General features: G+C 40.2%; 1 protein-coding gene across 1 annotated transcript in view; it reads left to right on the forward strand.

Moving 5' to 3' along the window:
• STK39 (serine/threonine kinase 39) overlaps window positions 1-23,973 on the forward strand; it is a 315,215-nt gene that overhangs the window by 63,407 nt on the left and 227,835 nt on the right. The window contains exons 2-5 of the mRNA XM_039470095.2: window positions 1,792-1,904; window positions 15,510-15,618; window positions 19,011-19,152; window positions 20,919-20,974. Of these exons, the coding sequence (XP_039326029.1) occupies window positions 1,792-1,904; window positions 15,510-15,618; window positions 19,011-19,152; window positions 20,919-20,974 (420 nt within the window). The remainder of the gene's footprint in view (window positions 1-1,791; window positions 1,905-15,509; window positions 15,619-19,010; window positions 19,153-20,918; window positions 20,975-23,973) is intronic.

Raw genomic sequence — 23,973 nt, forward strand, 5'->3', positions numbered from 1 at the left:
TACTTTGCTGTCAGCAGGCTTTTTGTAGTGTTTGGCTCTGGCATCTGGAGCACTCTGGATTGAACCTAGTGGACTGTGATCTGCAGGGCCAGTGAAGCCACCCTAGTGGGGCCTGGAGTAGTAGCCAGTGGGGTAGCAGCTGATGGATGAGCAGTGAAGTTAGGGAGAGGAAGGCCCTTTGGACCAACCTGTCAGTAGCACTCTCTTCCCAAACTGAGCTCTAGCGAATGAGGCTTATGCAGACTCCTCTCTAGGTTGTTTATCTTTCTGTTGAACCATATAGAATGGAAGAATTTTTTTTTTCCTAGCAAGACCAAAACAAGTGAGGAAGGGAAGGGTGTGCTCTGGCTTGTGGGAAACAGAACCAAAAGGACCGATCTCAGAGTCTGGCAGACGTGACGCTGACCCTGGCTCAGGTACTTATTAGCTGTGTGACCTTGGGCAAGTTTTCTGGGTCCCGGTTTTCTCACATGTAAAATGAGGCTAGTAATAAAAACATACAGGCTCATAAGGAGACATTTGAGTCAAGTGCCTCCTGTGCAGTGGGTGGTCAGTATGTGTGGATTTTCTTTCCCAGTGAACACAAATTGGGCTTGCCTGGAATGGTAGGTAGTCTTTAAGTTGGAGACCTGGGTTTGGAGGATTAGGGTGATCTGCTGGGTCGCCAACTCAGGGGCCAGAGCTGGTGGTGAGGCCACAGGGAAGAAGAAAGGGCAGAGCTCCAGCCCTATAAACACCCATTTGGGCCCTTCCTTGAGAGGGGAAAGCCTTGATTTTCACTAGACATGTCATGCCTTTCTATCACATATATTAGGAAAGCTAATACTGATCTCTCTTGTTGCCAAATACTCTTCCGCTTTCCCTTTTATGATGCTATTTGATGAATCATTTGAGAAGTATTACCTGAAGAAAAATTTTAGGGAGAAAGATTGCCACCTCTGACCGGCTTTGCACCATCCTGAATGCAGGCTTTTTCTCTTGTTGGCTGTCTTGCAGTGGTAGAGGATTTATGTGATGAGAATGACGTTTTTGGTATTATTTGCAGAATTGAGATGCCTTAACCTGAAGACCTTTTTGCCCCTATGGAGTATAAAGCCGATTAGGAGCTCTTTGTGCTCTGCTGCAAATCATTGCATGTCTACATTTTCCTCTTATAAAATATAGATAATGACATGACTTTGTCTCTTAGGAGTGTGAGTGCATTAGCTAACGATCATGAAACCTTAGAATTAGAAAATTTATGTGATTGCCAAGAGCTTTTGTAATTACACATTTGCATCATTTTGCTTGGCATCCTTGAAAGTTGTGCTTTCAACATGAGAATACTATGGTTGATTCTTGTTTCTCTAATTGTGGAGCAAGCTCTAAAGAAATAAGCTTAAAGAGTGTTCACACAGATAAATTATTTCAGCTTCTCATGGAAGCCCTGAAGTAGCTCCGACCAGGCTGAGGTGGAAGAAGAGCTTGAGATATTTTAAAAGCTTTCAAGCTAGAAAATGCCAGGAACTGAGGATGGAAATGGCTTCCGTGCAAGGTTGTGCATAGATGCTCATATCATTGTCCCTGTGTCCTGAGACGTACATTGTCTGGAAAATGCAGTTTGTGTTTTATTCTCCTCCAGATAATTATTTTAGGATTTAAGAAACTCTTTTAAAAAAAGATGTCAAATGGTAATATACTGAATATCTTGAGTAGAAAACTTAAAAAAAAAAGATCTTTAGGAAAATAGTCACAGATAGTAATCTCACTGTGTGCCATTTGATTGCTGATGTTGCTTTTATTTCATTGCAGGCAGTGGAGCTACGGCTGTGGTTCAGGCTGCTCTATGCAAACCCAGGCAAGAACGTGTAGCAATAAAACGGATCAACTTGGAAAAATGCCAGACCAGTATGGATGAACTATTAGTAAGTAACAGTGCAGGGAATGTCTGCTGGTTGCTTTTCTTAACCTATAGATATGTGAAGATGGGTGGGAGAAGAGCAAGGTGTTATCTCCTATCTTGACAGGTGTATTTCTTGGAAAGCAGCCCCTACCACTTCCTGCTCCCCAGATTAAAGAGACTGTACCTTATTATTGTGTTGTGTAATGCATATGTTCCTTTGCTTTGACAAACAGTATTTTGCTCAGTTTGAATAATCCTAAGGTGGGAATGGCCTCACGGTTGGCACTCTGCGTGCTATATCAAGGGCACACGCTCTGTGGTGTGACCTAACACCACAGGATTACTGACTGAAGTTTTGGATGGTGAGCTTCTGGCCCTCCGTCTAGAATGTATGATACAAATGGAAGTTGTCCCCCAAACTATTTGTTGGTCATTTTGGCTTTCATAAATTACAAAATCACATAAATTTGAGGTTTTTTTTTTTTTGTTGTTGTTGTTGTTAAAACACTCTGTAGCTTGCATTTGGCTAATGGATGAGAGGAGTTTGTTTTTCTTACATGGCAACTTGTACTTCTTATTCTAAATGAGTACCTTATATAAATAATTGGAGCTTGTCAGTGTGGCTATGACTATAGTAGCAATGGTTGGTTGAAGGAACATTTGCTTTTGGCTTAGCTGACTCATTATTAAATGAACAGCTTGGCAAATTGTTATTAGTTGCCTGGCAAACTGTGAAGGGTTTGAGGGTTTAATCTCATAAATATCGTTGTTGTTCTACCTGCCAATTTTCTTTTTTTTTTTTCCCCTTTTGGCCATTTATTTGAGGATAATAGAAAACTGCAGTGGAGGAGTTAACTGATTGGTTATCCCCACACTAATCCCAGTACAAATATTAGTCCAGTAGCTCCATACAAGCTACAAAGTATAATGACAGTTGGCTCCAAATGAAGAAGCCTTTTGTTACATTCTACATTGAGAATGGAATGTCATTAACAAGAGCTTTTTGTCTTTACTCAGAATATAGCTTTTATTTCAGGCTTAATTACAGTACACTATAGTATAAATTAAGTACAAGGATAAAGCTGTACTTTTCCAGATCTGTTTGGCCTTACATTTTAAATTAGGCTACACAATGCATAGATTTCATTGGGTTTTATTGACGCAATGGATTGCCTGCTAAAACTCAGAAGAAAACCAGGGCTTCCACAAATTAATGTTAATTTTTGGAATTTGCATACATTTAAAGCTTTAACCCGCCATGAAATTTCAGCTGTGCTTTGCTCTTACTGAAATTCCTGTTGCATGCTACTAGTCTGTTGCTTGCTATCCTAGTGACCAGTAATATTGTGCCTTAGTCACCCAACCAGTTTTCAAGGTCACTTCCTCTGAGTTGGAAAAAGAGTTTTATAAACTGTGGGGAGAGTTGGGTCCTTCTGCTTCTGCCACTAAACTTGTTTTCACTTGAGTAGAGTTATACAACAGCTCTGCACTATTTAAAAAAGGGTTGAATTGGAAGTCTTCTCTAAGATCCCTTTAGGAATCTTTAAATTCTGTGGCTATGTGCAAGTGTTCTTTAACATTTTTTTAAAAAAGTTTGGCATATGCATTTAAATGTATGTACTGTTTGGATGTATCACTCAATAATTTGTTTGTGATACTTGTGTTTGGGGTTTTCTTTTTGAGATGCAATCTCACTCTCTTGCCCAGACTGGAGTGCAGTGGCATGGTTTCGGCTCACTGCAACCTCTGCCTCCTGGGTTCAAGTGATTCTCCTGCCTTAGCCTCCTGAGTAGCTGGGATTATAGGCATGCACCACCATGCCAGGCTAATTTTTATATTTTTAATAAAGATGGGGTTTCACTGTGTTGGCCTGGCTGGTCTTGAACCCCTGACCTCAGGTGATCCTTCTGCATTGGCTTCCCAAAGTGCTGAGATTACAGACCTGAGCCACTGTGCCCAGCCAATACTTGTGTTTGATTGCGGTGCTTTGTTGGAGGTCTTAGCCATTATTTTGCCACTAGCAGAATATTGATACAGAATATGTGTAAGGCTTGTGTGTACTTGTGCCTGATAGTTCTGGAGCCTGCCTTCTAGGCTGATGCTGTGGTCTCTGGTCTCTACCAAGCCCTCAGTTGCCCACAGCCTTCATATTCCCCTCTGCTCACGTTTCCTCTGCAGTCAGTTGTCCAGTGATGGTAGCTGTGTAAGCATCTGGGTGGAGGTCAGCAAGGAGGCTGGTCATTCCACTTTCTTTTCTTTGCTTTCCTGGAACCAGTAAGCACAGCAGTGTCATTTGGAGCTCCCTGTAACTTAGTAGAGCTGTCTATCTAAGGACTGGTGCTTTTGTGGTTTTGTGCTTTGCTCCATTCATCTGAGGTCTTAGGATTTATGAGTTTGCTTATTAGCAGTTAATTTATTTTCTCATTCTTGTTTTCTTTCCTTGATGGCCCTGTTGCAATGGAGTATAATATATATGCGTTATTTATTTCTCATTTTATGTTGATGTATTGCTTTGATCTTTCCTTACTCTTAAATCTTTGACATTTTGGTGTGTTAATATATTTAGAGAAGGGAGAAATGGCTATGATTCTTTAGGATGTACAACTCCCAGCTCCTTTTCAAATAAAAATAAATAGAATTTACAGTATAGACTGCCTGATTTTGCCAGGCTTTTGTGGCTGAGTTATTGGCACGTGAGACTGTGTGGAGCAAAGTTGCTGTCATCTTTTCAGTTTCTAATACTGCTGTTGCTTGCACTTCTATTATTTCAGAGGGCTCACATTTTGGCAGTGTTTGGACATCCGGTATCCTAATAATCCTTTAATTCCATGAGTGTGTATTACATACAGGTCAGTGCACTGCACCGTCTCACAGACTGTGCCGTGTGTTAACTGGAAACCATTGTTCTTAGGAGAAACAATGGCCACTGGGATCTTTTCTTGTGAGAGTGTTATGTCATAGATGTCAGCTATTTGTTGGCCATTGAGACATGTTTCTCCTTTGATGAAACTGTATTACCTCCTGAGCCCCGCTCCCAGCTCAGCCCCCACCAACTACCTGTCCCTGTCCTGTCCCTACTCCCTTTGTTTCAGAATAAGGTGGAATTTACACACACAGGTCCAAAATGATGGCACACAGCAGTTTGGACAACTGGGCCTGAACTCGACTTCTTTATGTGATGGGGACTGTCAGTTGAGTCTCCTGTAGGTCTTGGAGCTGGATCCAGGGTTTGCTGAAGAAGGAGTCAAGCGGTCATCATTTCTGAAAGAAAGTGCTAATTACAGCATCAGCTTCTCTGTAAATGGGAAGAAGAAAAGAAGTGTTAGATGAGATCATCGCTGCTAAATAATTGATCATTCAAATGTTACAGATCAAATAGGCATTTATTTACATATTTGATAAATACTGAGTTTCTGTATGATGCTTAAGCCTATCGAAAGGATGACTTTTGGGTGTGTATATGAGAGTACAGGTTTTATGCCCACTAAAAATTCATTTTAGTTTAACAGTAATTAGAACACTGTCAAATAAATGTTTTCCTTGTTGTGAGATAAATAGCATTTAATTAATCAAATGCTTTTTTATGTATTCTTTTGAATTTTCCTGCATGTTTTGGAGTTTGGCCTTTAACTGCTTTCTGATCTCTGACGGGATAATGATCGTAGTGTTTCGTTTTCTAGGAGCCAAGAATATGTTCTGGTTTGTTCTGTGTTCCTTACTGTGCCAACATAGATGCGTTGATAATTTCTGAGATTTGTTCACCCCACGTTTGTTGTTAACTCCACATTTGTCATGCCCGTGGTGGTGTAAATGACTAATTATAACTAGTTTAATGCTCTCTAGGAGATACTTATAGTTTTAGAGCAGAACTATTAACATCATGATTATGAAACCCCAGTAGGTGCTAGGTACTGACTGAGGTCACGGGAAAACGGAGTGGATTCCTATTTTTGGGGGAGCCCATGATGGAGTCTGTTCATTTTGGTGGAGCCTAGTGAAGGGGTCTCTTCATTTTGTTTTGGGTTGGTGAGATTTTTGAACTAAGAGGTGTTTTTCTGGACTTTCTGTCTTTATTTGCCCAGAAATGGTTTAGCAGATTAGTAGACAGTTTACTTTTCTCTAATATGTATTCCCTTGAGGGAGTTCCTGCTTTCCAAAAGTAATTTAAGATTTGCTCAATGGGCCTGACCCATTGTCTTGCAGGCTAGTATATTCTGTGTAAAGATGGCTTTGAGGTTTCCTGAAAGAGCTTGGTTCTCTGGTTTGTGGTCAGCCTCAAAGGTTAGGGATGCTACCCTGTGGCACTCCTGACTTCCCTTAAAATACATTACATGAGTGAAGAATTCATCTGCTTTTTCTTGAAGTCGTTTGTCTTTTCAGCCTCTATCACCAGGTGACAAAATGAACTTCGTAATTATAACAGTCCTTCCATCTATTTACCCTAAGCCCACTTTTCGTGATGTTCAGGTTACTCTGCTTTATCCAGGGATTGATGAACATTTGGGCTCATTACCTTATTTGACTTTATGACTTTTAGACTTTAAATATATCCCTTTCAGTTTTTTCCTATTGCCTCAAGTTCTCATATTTCTAGTCTGCCTTTGGTGCCCATTCACAGAAAATTCAGCCTCGTTTGCTTATCCTTACAAATACATCAATGCCATCAAAAATTACAGTTTAATTCCCAGGGGCAGGAGAGTCATAGGAGAAATCATCACCCAGGGACCAGGCAAAGCATTTGTGTCATTAAAAAATAAAAGGGGCCGGGTGTGGTGGCTCATGCCTGTAATCCCAGCACTTTGGGAGACTGAGGCAGGTGGATCATGAGGTCAGGAGTTTGCGATCAGCCTGACCAACGTGGTAAAACCCAGTCTCTACTGAAAATACAAAAAAATTAGCCAGGCGTGGTGGTGCACACCTGTAGTCCCAGTTACTTGGGAGGCTGAGGCAGGAGAATCGCTTGAACCCTGGAGGTGGAGGTTGCAGTGAGCCGAGATTGTGCCACTGCACTCCAGCCTGAGTGACAGAGTGAGACTCTGTCTCAAAAAAAAAAAAAAAAAAAAAAAAAAAAAAAAAAAAAGTCTATGGCATTAAAATGCAAGCCTGCTTTGCTGAATATAGTAGTTTTGAGCATTTCAGGTTTCAATCATTAAGTTTTGTTCTGTCATCTGTCTCTTGCCACTTTGTTTTGTAATTATTTTCATACAATTTGTAGCACTATTTTGAGCATTTCAAGTCTCACCCATTAAGTTTTGTACTGTTAATCTGTCCCTTGCAACTTAGCTTTGTAATTATTTTCACATAATTTGGTGTTTATGTTTATCCAAGTATAGTCCAAATGAGGACAGGATTGGAAATAGAACATTTTTGGATATTTTGAAAGCACAAAAACATTCTTAAGGAATTAGAGAATAAATACTATACTATATATGCAAAACTAACATTTTTACAGCTCTGAAGTTATATTAGCTTAGAAACATTTATAATTTGGTTGGAAAAAACAACTTTTATTTTTGAAACATCAAATTTAAAATAATGTAGCTCATTCAGATACTAATTAAATATACTAATTGAATTTACTTTTAAGCGTTTTCTACATTTGTTGGAAATAGTTCATTAAAATGTCTAACATCTCATGCTATTTTTTTCAAAAAGTAAGCAAAAACTAACGTTGCAAAAACACTTACATTTTGGGGCTGATATGTTTTCAGTAACAGGGACCCAGCACATCCTCATTTTCAGAGTAGCAGAAAATGGGGAACGCATGCCCAGATTGAATATAATTTTAGGTACATCTCACTTTCTTAATATCTCACTTTTGTCATCCCCATAGACTTCAGGAAAAGATTGTTGCTGAGGTTGAGACAAACGCTTTAGTTCTTTCCCGCGTTGCCGTTGTTCTTATTTTGGTTTGGTTATTTCTGTAATTAATTAAGCTGTTGCTGACACAGGAGGGCTGTGGAATCCTCCGGCAGGTTGGAGAATATTAGGAGTCTGTGCCACTTTTGCAGGAGGGTTGTTCCTGGCAGAACCCCAGATGGCACACAGTATCCAGGGTGCAACAGGGGACACCACAAAAAGAAAAGACACATTTCACCTCACGTTGTCACTGTGTGATGGTGAAGCCAAACACAGCAGCAGTGCTAAAAGTTGGCCTCCAGGTTTCTAGGAGTACAGTTTGGCTCACAAGAAAAATTCTTCCTGTTTCTGTCTTTTTTTTTTTTTAAGTGATGGGGTCTTGCTATGTTGCCCAGGGTGACCTCAAACTCCTGGGCTCAAGTGATGCTCCTGCCTTGGCTCGTTGAGTCGTTGTCATTACAGGTGCATGTTTTCAGGCTGGCTGTCGATTTGTTTTTAATGACATCTTCAACTTAAATTTTTTCAGTATTCCCAGTCACAATTTCATGGTCAAAAAACGATTGTTCGTACCTGATTCTGATTCTGATTCCACTGTGGCACCCTCAGCACTTTTAGAGCCCAAAAGATATCGTTATTGTTTGTTTAATAACTTTTTTAGCAAACTGTAAAAGAAAACGGCACCTTGCTATTGAGTTTTCATGTAGTATTTCAATATCACTGTTGTGTTTTTTGCCTTCTCCCCCTTGTTTCATTTGAAGAAAATAACTATACATGTGGCTTCTACATTTCCAAGCAACTTTGTTTAGTTTTTTAAGACAGTTTTTGCAGATCACCCAATTTCGTGACATGATAACTAAGCAAGTACGCCTTGGGATATTCATTCTGTTCTGTTAGCAAGTAGATGTTTGCCCGCTGGCATTCCTCTGCTACTTCTGAGAGATTTTCCAGACTTCCAATTGCCCTGATACTTTATACTTTTATAATCACTCCTCCCTAGTTTTAAAACTTCCCTACAAACACCAATTAAGGCTATCACAAAATTTATGGTTCCCTTTTTCTTATTTCTTAAAAATATTTCCCTTTTTTCACAATATCTAGATAGTTCCCATTTGTAAACTTGCCTTCCATTGGACTATACTTGGTTAAACTCAGATACCAAATCACATGAAAATAATTGTAAAGCTAAATGGCAAAGGATATTTGTTGATTGATTTGTAAGTGGTACAAGACAAAATATTTGACTCTTCCTTGAATAGATTTTTCTCTGCTGGTACTTTTCCTATAAAAGAGGCAAGAGTTTGCTGTATAGATGGTGTATCATTTTTTATAATTAAAAAAAATCATGACCGGGTGTGGTGGCTCACACCTGTAATCCAAGCACTTTGGGAGGTCAAGGCAGGTGGATCACCTGAGGTCAGGAGTTCAAGACTAGCCTGGCCAACATGATGAAATCCTGTCTCTATTAAAAACATAAAAATTAGTTGGGTGTGGTGGGGCATACCTGTAATTCCAGCTCCTCAGGAGGCTGAGGCAGGAGAATTGCTTGAACCCGGGAGGCAGAGGTTACAGTGAGCTGATCACACCATTGCACTCTAGCCTGAGTGACAAGAGCGAAACTCTGTCTCATAAATAAGTAAATAAAATTCACAATGACATTATCATGATTGACAATTATAGTCCAGAAAAATATGCTGCTCTTCTAAGAAGTTTGTTAATCCTTTTCTTCCATTTCTTGGTTGACGTTTGAAATCATTGAAATTTGGTTTTGGTTAAACCTGCTACTTACAGTATTTGGTTATTTTTGAATATTGATTAGATTACCTTTCGTAATGCTGCTAAAAGAAGTGCATGCTGGAGAATGACTTTCTGAAAAGTGTTTGTATTTAACAAGATTACTCCTATACCATTTAAAGAATTCTTTGAATGTTTGGTGGGTATTGCATACATTTCCCAGATGTATTTGGTCATCTCTTTTATGTGGAAATAGATGTTTTATTTGATAGTATTTGTACATCGTATATAGATTCCTTTGTAGATTACATTGCAGTGGGGAAATGTGCTGGGGAGCTAGATGTTTCTCTCACCATTTCACTGAAAGAAAAATACATTTCAGCACTTAGCTCACAAGTAGGGGTTCTAAGCTTTGGATGCACATTAGAATCATCTAGGATCTTCTGAAAATTTTTATTCCCAGGGTGTTTCCTAAACCAATTTACAGCAGCTTCCCTGGGGTTGGGACTCAGGCGTGGGTATTTTTCAAAGCTCCCCAGGTGATTTCAATATGGAGCCAAGGTTACGAGCCAGTGCTTTAGAATAAAGTTAGAAGTATGTCAACTGCATATAATTTTGGAGCTTGAGTAGGTTTGATTTCTTAACCAAGTAGCTGAGTAGGATATTTTGCCATCGTTTTCAGATAAAGAAGAATTTATTTAGGATTTACATAAGTTGCAAAATATGCAAATTTGGTTAAGTATAGTTTAATATTTTGAATTCAGAATCATTTAACCTCTTCCCTTTCAGTAACAAAATTTCTTTCCTAGTGTTTTATGAACCTTATGGTCTTAGGAACAAAAGAAATCAGGTTTTAATTTTTTCCTAATTCTTATATCTTTAATCTTGTATTCTTTCTCTTTGTTCTGAACCCTTTGCATAAGTATCTATTTAGATGCCTTATTCTGAAAGAGTTTGAGGCAGTTTACCAGGATACATGAAGTATGACAAGGTAGTTTAAATTAAACACAGGGTGAAACAGGAAAAACATGGATTGGGACAATGTACAGTCAGGAGTGAGGCTAAAAATTCATGACCAATTGACCTGTCCATGCATTACAGCAAACTCCTTGAGCCAGCAGGGCCAATGAATGTGTCATATGACATTTCTGTAGGAAAAAGTGAGGGCTGCTGCCATGGTCTGTCTCTGTGCCTTTGAGGCTTAGGAATTGGGACACTCGAGATTAGGGGGCTGCTCACATGCAAAGAAGAAACTGAAACATTGAACAGACTAACTCTGAACATTTGTGTTATGTGCTAGGCATGCTGCAAGGAGTTTTATAGCGCTGATGTCCCCTACCTCACAATAATCTCATGTAGGTGGTAGTAATCTTCTTTTACAGAAAAGGAAACTGCGGCTCAAAGACGTTGGAGAACCCACCTAGGTCATCAAGCCAGCAAATGGCAGAGCCAAGCTTCCAAGCCAGCTGTCACATAGAGTGCAGCCCTTCTGTAGTAGATCCTGGAGGATCAGATTCTTGTTAATCACAGTTCCTGATTGTACTCAGTACTATTTGTAGGAGAAATAATTTGTGTGTGTGTGTGTGTGTGTGTGTGTGTGTGTGTGTGTGTGTACGTACACCAAAGGCCATATAGCAATATGAGAACATCTCATATTCCATTATGGCAAGGTGTAGTGGCTCACAGCTGTAATTTTAGCACTTTGGGAGACCAAGGCAGGAGGGTTGCTTGAGCCCAGGAACTCAAGACTAGCCTGGGCAATATAGCGAGACCCCATCTCTACAAAAAAATAAAAATAAAAGTTACCTGGATGTGGTAGCATGTAGCCATCACTCCTGCTACTCAGGAGGCTGAGGTATGAAGATTGCTTGTGCCAGGAAGGTAGAAGATTCTGTGAGCTGTGATTATACCATTGCACTCCAGCCTGGACAACAGAGTGAGATTGCCTAAAAAAAATTCATTTTTTTCTATTTTTTTCAATTCTGTTATTTTTTTCGAGGAAGGGGAAGTTTTTTTCCTCCCAGCTCCTCATATTTCCAGATTAGGATACTTTATGTATTCTGTGTTCCCCATTCCATCTAGCATGTCGCACTAATGTCTGGTTTGGCAAATTTTGCAGGGCTGGCATCACAGCAATGTGTGGGTGTCCCTCTTTGAGATGTCTCCCGCACATGGCTCCCTGCAGAGGGATGCCGCTGTGGCTGCCACTTCAGTTCTAGCAGATGGATAGGGTGTCTTCCATGCTATCCCATTTTAAGGTTGGTCTTCCCACTCTTGTGAAATTTCACTTGTGATGCATTTCAGATGGAGCTGCATGAACAGCTCTGTCAGCCTCAGAGAAGTAACTACTGTGCCATAGCTTGGTTTGGCACTTGATGACATGTCTGAGTCTCATTTCCTAGGCTTCCAAGGGAGCCACTGTGTTAGATTCCTTGCCTGTATTTTTGGCAAATGTGTTGCCTGAATTTCAGAGTTCTGTAATTTTTTCCCACTTTGACCTCTTGGGTGTTTTTGTTTGCTTGCCTTTCTTTTTAAAATCTCAGTGCAGTTTTTACCCTTTTCTCTCCTTGTGAAATTCACACCACTTTAGCACAACAGTCTCTCTTATTTCCAGCTTTGCTTCTTACCCCTCTCCTCTGGTCAGACTCAGGCAGTGCTGTTGGCTGGACGCCACCCACCTGCCATCCCCACCTCCGGCCTCTGTCTGGGCACTTTTGACAGTCATTTGTGTCCCTCCTCTCATATCTCCCATGCTTCCTCTCTGCCTTCTTTCAAAGATCAGTCTTCCACTTTGCCACTCAAAAGTCTGGTTTTCGGACCCACGGCATTGGCATCACATGGAAGCCTGCTAGATTCCATGCAGATTCTTAGGCTGCACCCCAGCCCTTCTGAATGGGAATCTGCATCTTAGCAAATTGCTGAGGTGATCTGCACATCCGTCCAAATTACGGGAGTGCCACTTTAACTCACGCTTCTGCCTTGGGTTGTGACCTAATTAAGAGAACATGATGTTAGAACCTATTCATTCTGTAGAAAGAATTGGCTAAAATATTTTTATCTTTAGGCAATAGTTTTGTCATTTTTAGGGATAGGGACAAAGAAACATGTTTGGGAATAAATGTCTTTTCCTAACCGTATGAATGAAGTTAGGGCATTAGGAAAAGCTTAATTTACCTGATAGATTTTTACTAAGGGAGCATTCAGATAACACCCATCATCATTGTTTTGAAAAGAAATGGAGGGGGTGGTTTTGTGGAAAGATTTCTAGTTTTCAGGTTTTTACTTGCTTACACGTGGAAATATCCTCGGGATCAGTGATAGCACAGGTCATATCCCAAGATAAAGCGACACATGTTTCTCCCTAAGGCAAGTTTCATCATGTCCTTAAGCATTAAGGTTCTACAGTGTGGAAAAATTGCTGTGTAGGACAATGGATAGTCCAGGATTTGGAGACCTGGACCCCCCCCTAGCCAAGAAGTGATGGGGGACAGCTCAGCTGCATGGAAGGAGAATGTGAGGTTGAGTGATCAAGCTGATGCAAAGCCACTCTTGGCCCCCTGGTTATGTCTATAGGTTCTATAGGTTTTCTAGAAGAGTTTTGTGCATGTGCACGTGCATGCGCGAGCACACACACACACACCACGGTTTTCTAAAAGAGTTACACACACACACACGCAGTTCAGAGTTTTGAAGGAATAGAATTTGCTAATATCTATACATTCTATAGGTTTTCTAAAAGAGTTATATACACACACACAGTTTTCTAAAAGAGTTACACACACACACACACACACACACACACACACACACATATATTTGGTTGCTGCAGTGTTAGAGAACCTGATACTGTGGGTAGGTAGATGGCCTGATACTCTGGCCTTCTAAATGCAAAGGGCTAAAAAGTGTGTTTTTCTAGACTGACTCAACCTTGCCTTCAATGCGAAAGAATTTTTTTTTTTTGTATGACCATTAGTTGTTTTTGTGCATTTTGAGAAATGATTTAAAAGTTTGGAGTTATAGAAAGGCATTCACTTGCATTTAGAGCACAGCTGCATTTAAGAGACATTGTTCTCATTTCTTTGAACATTAGGCATCTGTTTAAACTGGACCCTACCTACTGCTACAGCCCTTCAAAGTGGGCCCTCCCCTCACTGAGCAGATGCTATTGACTTGAAATAGGAGTGGCCAGGGCAGTGTTCCGTTTCTCCTTCAAAGTGTCTTATGGCATCAGAACTTAATACCAGAAGCAGATGGAAACTGGACCTCAGGTTTCAGATCTTATTCAAAGGACAGGAGTTGCTGAATTGAAAAGTGTCAGATTTAGGAAACCTGTAATCATTCAAATGGATGAGGGGAATGATGAAGGAAAAACATTGTCTATATCCTGAAAAGAAAATAGAAAAATTGATAGTTTCTAAGGAGTTTATCTTTGGTTAAAAGCACTTTATTTTTATTTTATTTTTTATTTTTTTGAGACAGAGTCTCGCTTTGTCACTCAGGCTAGAGTGCAGTGGTGCAACCTCAGTTCACTGCAACCTCCACCTCCCAAATTCAAGCAGTTCTCATTCCCCAGCCTTCTCAGTCACTGGGATTACAGGTGCACATCACCACACCCAGCTAATTTTTTGTAGAGACAAGGTTTCCTCATGTTGGCTAGGCTGGTCTTGAACTCCTTACTTCAGGTGATTTGTCTGCCTTGGCCTCCCAAAGTGTTGGGATTACAGGCGTGAGCCACTGCACCCAGCCAAAAGCATTTCAAAAAAATATATATATTAAGGAATGTATACGTGTTACGTGTTACATGTTACAGATTTTGGCCAAGTTGTTGGATATACAGGATCTTTTTAGTAGTATGAGGATTAGGCAGTACTAAACGTGCAAAGGTAACAGCCCAAATTAGGATGTTCTACTCGGGTAACTTTGAGTTAACACGAAGCTCATTATTATTGAATATATTCATAGGATGCGTAAATGCACTGGTCTTTCATCATTAATACATAATAGCAAAAATGAGGTTTCTTTGATCATTTAGGTTATTCCTGTGCTTTTTCGATAGCAACTTGAAAGTGAATTACACTGGTCTAGTACCCTTTGATTGAGGGTTACATTAGACTGAAGCTTTTATGGAAGTCGTCCGGCAAGAACTTAAAACAACAAACTAAAACCAATATGAACTTGAATATTGCAGAAAAATGTCATTTATTAAAAGTTTCCATTTGTTTTATTTCCCAGCTTTTTTGTTGTATGTCTTTACATAAAACTTTTATTCTCCACAGCAGTGTTTCCGAGATGTGACCCACAAAGCATTCTTTTCCTGCTTTGTTATTGTGGATTAAACGATGGCAGTTTATCTACTGCAGGACTTCTCAGAGCTTTGACAGTATTAATATTCCCTGTGACTCTTTTAGAATGAGATACAGAATCTGATGTTTCCCAAGCTTATTTTACTTCACTGCCACACTCTTACCTACCACCTCTTTTTTTCTTGATGGAATATCTGCTATAGCAGATAGCTGGGAAACAATACTATAGCATTTTCAAATGTATTTTCTCATTTGCTGTCACAGCAGCCCTGAGAAACAGAGACGGTTTTGTTGTCGCCTTTTGGATGAGGGAAGAGCTAAGATCTACCACAGTTCAGGTTGGCACCAGGATGCAGGTGTCCTAATAACTCACCCAGTCTTTTATCTCTCTGTCAAGCCTTCGGTTCAGGTATGAGGCGCTTGGTCCTATGTGGCAGGGCTGTCTGCTGGCAGAGATGGGGGTTCATCTGGGTGATAACAGTGATCTGAAGTTTCTGTGTCCTGTGGCTGGCCCGCAGAGCTCTGTGGTCTCCTGTGGAGAATGTTCTAATCTGAGTTGATAATGCAGGTGAGAGAGTTGGTCCTTATGTACCTCCTTTGAAGTAATGGCTTAGGCAGCCCCTCAGGTAGGCTTGCAAGTAGGAAAGTTACCCAGGAACGCAACTGTGATTCACCTGTGCTTTGCTTCCCACCTTTCACCCATGGTACTATGTCATGTTTTGCTCTTTTTATAGAAAGAAATTCAAGCCATGAGTCAGTGCAGCCATCCCAACGTAGTGACCTACTACACCTCTTTTGTGGTCAAAGATGAACTTTGGCTGGTCATGAAATTACTAAGTGGAGGTAAGTGGATTTTGTTACTTGTTGGCTTGTTTTCTGTCTTTTTGTTGGAATCAGCATATTGGAGAGGACTTAAGTAAGATTGGATCCTCTCTCTCCTGTATGTGAAAGTTGGGCTGGTTTCTCATTGCCTAGAAGATAACGTCGAGATTGCTTCTCATTGATCTTCAAAGCTTTTCGTAATTTTGGTTAACTTCTGGGAATATCTATGTCCTCTTCTCCATCTATGAAATGCCCAACCTTTTAGGCTGAGAGGGAGCCCACTGAATGTCTTATGTGCTCTTATGCCTTTGCCCCTGGGCCTTCCTCTTTTCTCAGTCTTGCATCTGTCCTTTCCTTTCCATGTGCTGTTTCTTTTTCCTGTGCTCAGGCCTAAAAGGTCACATCCTCTCCACAGCTACCACTTACTCTTCAGAAAGGTTAGCCAGTCCTTTCTCTTTGAGTCCTTTCTTTTTAACACATTGCAGTTTACTGAATTACCTCAGTGCCATTGATTAGAATGTTCCGTGATGATGGAAATGTTCTGAGGTGTCTACTTTTTACTAATCCCATGTGACTCTTAAGCATCTGACAGGTAGCTAGTATGACTGAGGGACTGAGTATTCGATTTTAAGTAACGTGTATTTAAAGCATCTTGTGTGGCTACAGTATTGGACAGTGCATAGATTGTGGACTTCGTGAAGACTGTCTAATGCACTTTGAATTCATTGAACTTGGCGCCCAGTGGGTGCCCACTAAATGTGGTTTCAGTTGGCATGGGAAGAAATGGGTGCTACGTATTCACTCACAGTATTGACCAGAAGTGGCACTATCTTCATCCTATTGTTGCATTTGAAAAGGGAAAGTCACTTCCTTTCTCCAGCTTCAGATCCCTGCAGTGATGCAAGCCATTGACAGTTTAATTTACAAGGTGTGTTCATATCCCTGTATTTTATTTCTTTTAATCTTCTAACATCACTATCAGAGAGAGAATGATAATGATAACCGTTGCCTTCTTTGAACACTTACCCTGTGGCTAGATCCTGTCCAAGGCAATTTACTGACCTTACCACATTTAATCTTGACAATGCCCCTGAATGGTTTGTGTCACCATCCCTGTTTTTCAGAAATTACACCAAAGCTCAAGGGAGTTTAGCAACTTGCTCAGGGTCACACACATAGTAAATGTTGGTGCTGGAATTTGTGACTGTAAAACCTGTTGACTTAAAAATTACTATGTTGTGCTGCCTGTATTTACACCTTCATTTTACAGACGTGGGCAGTGAAGCTTAGAAAGCTCAAGTGATTTCTTTGGGAGGACCCAGCATACCCACATCTCTTAATGTGTTCTCTTTTGAGGACTTCATTCCCTGTGTATCTTTCTGAGACGTGAAGTATAGTTTAGGATCAGAGGATAACATTTTGCTGTGCATGGACAACCCAAAACTAGCATAGCAGAATTTATATGATAGAGCCCATTTTAATCTGCAGATGTTGAGGGTGTTATCTTATTTTTTTCCTTTTTTTTTTTTTTCAAGGAAATTCTCTTGGATCAAGCAGAAGCCCAAAAATGAGATGTGAAAGGCATTGTAATTGGTTTGGGTTGGCTTGTGTGGGTCTCGGCAGGGAGCCCTGGAGAGCTTAGTTCTATTCTGTTCTGTTCTCAGTCTTCCTCAGTCTTATTAGTCATTGTTTCCTTGAGTGCCTACTTCAGTTTTTAATTACAAAGAAAAAAAAAAGGAAAAGAGAAAGGAAGGCTGCCAGAGCTGGACTGCAGTCCAGTTGAGTGCTGGAACTGCCCCTTCATTCAGCAGAGGGATGTGTGCTTTGCCAACAAGATGATCGTAAGCCATTCGCTTTTTGTGGGGTTCCACAACTCTGAGGAATTGAGAAATTCTGGTGACCCAAGACCCTGATTAGTCCCAAGTGCTCTGCTCAGACTAAAGAGTTTACCTTTTACTTTTATGAAGCTGAGAATCTTCTTCTATTTTCTGAGGAGATCTGACAGAACATTTCATTGTCTTTTTTTAAGAGTCCAATTTAGCCTCTCTGAGCTTTAGGTAAGAACAGCTTTTAAACAGGTTTCTACAGGTAAGGACGTGGGCAGACGTGGACTCCTGTTCATTTTTCTTCCAGCAGAGCAGAAATGCAGGCATGCCTGGTATGGTATATCCTTATACAATAAAAAGAAAATGTTTTTGGAATTATCATTTTTTAAATAACACAAAAATCTTAAGAGTTAACAAATAAACAGAATTTCTTTTTCCTCTGGGGGAAGATATGCCTTTGTTTTCTTCTGTTTCATTACATTGAATCTCTTAATGAGGGACGGGCAGCTATATCTGATGGGGAAGCTCAATCCTCTTAGTTAATTATAAAGAGCCTAGAGCCAAATTCAGGTCCTGAGGTAAGCCATTTGTTAACTCTTCAGAAATGTCAAACCCCCACGTAATTCTGGCTTTTAAACTGACCCAGGGGTTTGGAATACTAATTAGTATGTGTTGAAACATGAATTCACAGTGCCAAGGATACTAATCTGTATATGGTAACAAAGTGCTAGGTATTGGTTTCTTTATTCTAAGTGTTAGTGCCTCAAATATCAGGTAAATGTATTAAAGATCAGCCAGGTGCAGTGGCTTATGCCCGTAAGCCCAGCACTTTGGGAGGCCAAGGTGGGCAGATCACTTAAGCCCTGGAGTACATGACCAGCGTGGACAGCATGGGGAAGCCCCATCTCTACAAAAAAATACAAAAATTAGCCAGACGTGGTGGCACGTACCGGTAGTCCCAGCTACTTGAGAAGCTGAGGTAGGAGGATCACTTGATCCTGGGAAGTCGAGGCTGCAGTGAGCTATGATTGCGCCACTGCACTCCAGCTTGCATGACAGAGGCAGCCTCTGTCTCAAATAAAAAAAGAAAAAGAAGGAAAGAAAATAAGGATCATGTAGTGTTGCAGGAAGGAATCTTCTGGTTATAAGCACAGGTCTAGAAACAACATACTTCTTTTCCCCTTGCAGTTGTGATTTAGTTGCTCAAAGAGTATGGGTTTTCCTCTCAGCAATTCTCTTCTGCCCTTTCTCCTGGCCTCATACTCCTTTGTCAGTTCAGACTGCTTGCTTTAGACTGTTGCTCTTAGGAATTTTTGCAAGAAATACCGTAGAATAGCCATGAACAACCTTCTGGTTCCTGACCCAGAATCCTTCTTGTTAAATTCACACTGACAGTGTTCTTGCAAACTTGGATTTAGTGTTTTTGGTCATGGGGCTGCCATTCAATTGTTTGTCTGCCTTGGGAATATTTGTATTAAATAAAGCCCATGTTTTGATGTTTCCATTAAATTTTCTACCATAGTGGAGTCTGGTTCTGAAAAGGTGTTGAAGGTGCTTATGTTTTAATTCTTCTGTTTGTCTACTTAGGTTCAATGTTGGATATCATAAAATACATTGTCAACCGAGGAGAACACAAGAACGGAGTCCTGGAAGAGGCAATAATAGCAACAATTCTTAAGGAGGTTTTGGAAGGCTTAGACTATCTACACAGAAATGGTCAGATTCACAGGTATGACTTCTGCACAGATGTTTAAATTCAGCTGTTCCTATCTTCAGCCCTAGTTCGTAAAGAATGTTAAGGAAACGTATGTTGCAGGCAGGTGTTGACTTTAACTTAGGCTAAATAGATGGGGAAAAGGTACTTAAAAAGAAACAAGAGAATACATTTTGATGAATTATATTGGTATCCTTGGGATTGCTTCAGTTGCTTTCACTGAAATAACAGTGGAATATAAAAAGGACTACATGGACTCATTTAAAAAAATCAGTTATGATAACTACTCTTGAATTATACTACGTGGTTGAACTGGATAGCATTTCTACCTTTCTAATACAAGCAATACTGTCCAAACATTGTAATGTGTGAATTATTTTTGATGCGGTGTTAAGAGGGAAGAAGGAGGCACTCTTCTTCTGTGACGTAAAATGCCAGTTCTTCATATAGTCAAATCACATAGAATGAGTGCTAATGTTTCACATGAGTTAGTGCTACTTGGGCTCTTAGGAATTATTGCAAGTAAAGAGCCATTTACCAATAATATGAATAATGTAATTCTCCTACCCTGAAATTTATATTTAATTATTTCTACTATATTCTTCTTCTTCTTTTTTTTTTTTTTTTTTAAGATGGAGTCTTGCTCTGTTGCACAGGCTGGAGTATAATGGTATGATCTTGGCTCACTGCAACCTCTGCCTCCCGGGTTCAAGCGATTCTCCTGCCTCAGGCTCCCTAGTAGCTGGGATTACAGGCGCCCACCACCACACCTGGCTAATTTTCATATTTTTAGTAGAGATGGGGTTTTGCCAAGTTGGCCAGGCTGGACTGGAACTCTTGACCCCAGGTGATCTGCCTGCCTTGGCCTCCCAAAGTGTTGGGAGTACAGGCATGAGCCACCATGCCTGGCCTGTATTTTTCATTAATTAGAAAAAAATTACTTTAGAAATTGAAATTATAAATTGCAAATGGTCATTTTTCAAAGTATTAAGATTGTACAGGTTTTATATAGTAAAGAAATATATAGCTTTATAATTAATATTTATAATCCATCTCTCAGCAGGGGAGAGAAGTTCATTTTTCAGAAAGAGAATTAACTTGAAACTGTACTCCAGACAAATTTAAGTGGAAGTAGAGGAGCTTTACATAGACTGGGCTGTAATAGTTGGTAGAATGACAGTAGTGTGAGTTTATGGGCAGTCTCTAACTCTGAAGCATAAAATAGAGAGTCTGCTTACGAATGATTTGGTTACATTTGGATAATTATTTCATATAAAATATTTCTTTCTAAAATCCTTACTCTCCCCAGGAGTAAACTAACATGACAGGTGTATTCTTATACCTTTTTTTGAGCAGAGTTTCACTCTTGTTGCCCAGGCTTTAGTGCAATGGTACGGTCTTGGCTCACTGCAACCTCCGCCTCCCTGGCTCAAGTGATTATCTCACCTCAGCCTTTCAAGTAGCTGGGATTACAGGCACCCACCACCATGCCCAATTAATGTTTATATTTTTAGTAGAGACAGGGTTTCACCATGTTGCCCAGTCTGGTCTCCAACTCCTGACCTCAGGTGCTCTGCCCTCCTCAGCCTCCCAGAGTGCTGGGATTACAGGAGTGAGCCACTGTGCCCAGCCTATATTTATAACTTTTAAAATCTGTGATATAATCTTAATATCTAGAAAACGATTATGTCAAAGAGCTACATTGTATGATGTTTTAAAATCTTCCTGAGTGAATCAATAAAGTCTGTACCCCACAATTTATTTTCTATTTTTTTTAATAGGGATCTGAAAGCTGGTAATATTCTTCTGGGTGAAGATGGTTCGGTGCAAATAGCAGGTAAAGCTGATAAATAGAAAAATTCTTTACTTGTTTACAGAAGTGTTACAGTTTCAAGGAATGTAGAATCATTCCTGAGAAATGAATAAATGCATGTAGTCTCTTTTAAGAATGTATCTGGGCTGCCCGGTCTTATATGACATGTATTTACAGAATGTTTGGGTCTGAAGGATAACATATTTTCCATATCGTTTTGATAAATCATTAGATCATCCTGTAAAAAATGCCATTCTAGTATGTAGCCTTTTAATAAAGAACAATTTAAATTTTATTATATTTTCTACCTTTCACATTATACAATGCTAATACATAACTTCAAGAAATGCACTTTCGAAAAAGTTTTTTGATAAGTTTGAAATTTTAAAACATTGTATATACATCAATGAAAAATTAATTTGTTCTTAAGAGGTACCTGAAAGAATTGTAAACTTTAAAAATCTGGGCCTTATTTTGTTCTTAAATCTGACCCAACATGGCTATTCTTGACCAAGCTGGCAGGCTGGGGATGCAATGAATGTCTGTTGCATGAACACGCAATGTCAGCTGAGCATTTCTGTGCTCGAAGCCTCTCATTTTGTTATTGGCCGTAGAGTAACCTTAAAGGCCTGGGATAAGATGTAGCCACGTCCATAGTAACTCTTGCTTTACCCATGTCCTTAAAAGTCTGTCTCAGCAATCCTTTCGGCTTTCATGGTTTCTTAGTGGGGTGCTTTTGGCATTTTTGGCTAGACAATCCTTCCCTGTACTAGACTGACCTGTCATTGCAGAGAAGAGTAAGATGAGCTCACTTGGACCCATCACCTGGTTTCAATAATTATCAGTCTTTGGCAACTCTTGATTCATCTCCCACCTCCCCACTACTCTGGTGCTTCTTCTCATGGTGGATGCTTCATTTTGTTCTTGAGCCATCTGAGTTAGTGCTTTGTGTGTGCATCTTGTCCTGTGGGAGTGGACCTTATCCCACAGGCTAGGGACAGTTTGAAAAGGTACTTCAGTTAAACAAGTGACAGCTGAAAAACATCTGTGAGCAGAAATTTCAAACTGTCCAGCCCTAAGTAATCTGGTAGTTTGGAGTGCAGGCTCTGGTAGCAACTGACTTGGTTGAAATTCCGAGCCTACCTCTTAGTAGCTCTGCCACCTTGAGCAAGATACCAAGACTTCTTATGACTCAGTTTCCTTAAAGAGGGGTAAAAATATAACCTACTTCATCTCTGTTTGTGAAATCAAGGTCCAGTGATCTTAGCAGTGGCCAACACGTAATAGGCCTTCAGTAAATATCAATAATTCCTGTTCTGCCCTGGCCGCTGCTGCTACTACTGTTGCTGCTATTACTACTATTACTACTGTTACTACAACTAACAGGATCACACTGATACTCCCTTGCACTGACTGGAGATCATGTGAACCTCAAATTATCCTGCAAGAGCTTCAACTCTGAGGGGTCTTATGAGTTATCAAAAGGTAATTACTTACTAATTGTGGAATTTGGAAGCTAACTTGCCATTAATCTTGCTCTAAGCTGATGAGGAATTACAGCTAATTTTCTGTTTTGTGATGAAATGTTAGTTTCTCACTAAGAGGGTCAAAATAGCAGTGAACTGCCTTTGAAATGCAAAGGCTGGTCAACCCCTGTCTTACTCTATTACTTGGTTCTCTGCCAGTCATCCCATCCCATTATTCTTGTCAGATTAATGATCTGAGCCTCTCCCAGAGCCTTTTGGAACAACATCGTTCTTTTCTTTTTCCCAGTAGGAATCCCCAAGGTAAGATTTCCTGACTTTTTCTTTCCGTCACAGGCCTTTGGGTTTTTCCTCACTGCCGAGGTGTCTGTTGTGACTGCACTGCAGGAGCTGCTGAGTTCAGAAGGGCTCAGGCAGGAAGCCCCTGCCCGGGGTGGTTGTGGAAATTAAATGAATTGATGTATAAAGAGGGCTGTGCCTTTCCTGTGCCTGGCATGTGCTGAGGACTCTGTGTTCCAGGCATCTGGGGCTTCCTTGGTATCTTGTCAAGTATGCAACTTCATGCTTCTGTAATAACACAAGCTGGAGTGGCCATTTCCCAGATGTATGGTGGCTGCTTGACAGGCACCTAAATGTGTAGCTTCTGCATCTCTGGAGCTATCGCTTTCTAGAATTCACACTTAATTTCCCCCATATTATCTGACCTGATCATAACATCGAACTAAGACGGTATTTAAAGTTTGAATTTTTAGTGCTAACTATAATATAAAATAAGGTTATTGCCTTAAGGCATTTGTAATGTCTCTTTGGAAAGGTAGATGTTACTGCTGTCCTTGTTTTATAGGAGATTGATTTTCTTGGTCAGGCACTTGGTCGCTGCCAGAACAAAAATGAGGACCAGGAGTCTCAGGGTCTTTAGCTGGCATCCTTGTCGATGGGCGAAATAGGGGAGGTCAGGGCAAGAGTGGAACGTGGAGACTCAGCAATGGCAGGGACGAGACCATCGCTTTTTGTTGCTACCTGGACAAATATACGTTGTTTTTACTCAGACTGTTTTTGCTCTTTTCCCTTTGTATCTTTATGCTTCTGAGGCCCTGTAGTTGGAAATAAAAGTGAAGCAGGGGAGAAGTTAAGTTTGCATTTATTTCTTTGAGTGTATACATCACCCACCTTGAGAATTCTATTATGTGCATTGTTTTTAAGGGCATTTTTGCTATCCTAATAGAAAACATAATGATTTTTGTTTTTTTAGGAGAAACACTCACTTTTACATATATAATTTATAGAAATTCCCTTTTTTTCCGGAACCTTTTGTCAGAAAACAAGATTAAAGGGCCTGATTTAGACCACAAGAAACCCTCACTTTATTATGCAGCTGGAAGTGTGGTAGATGGGATAATGTGCTTGGTTCTGTTTACCACGGTCTGCATTATGTGGGAAGAATGTACATTTCTATTGAACGCAGATATAAAATCGGTAACTGACGTGTATTGAGTGTTTCCTGTGTGTCAGGACAGGTTTTAGGTTCTGAATGCTTTG

Source organism: Saimiri boliviensis, chromosome 5 (genome assembly GCF_048565385.1).
Source record: "Saimiri boliviensis isolate mSaiBol1 chromosome 5, mSaiBol1.pri, whole genome shotgun sequence".
Lineage (NCBI taxonomy): Eukaryota > Metazoa > Chordata > Mammalia > Primates > Cebidae > Saimiri > Saimiri boliviensis.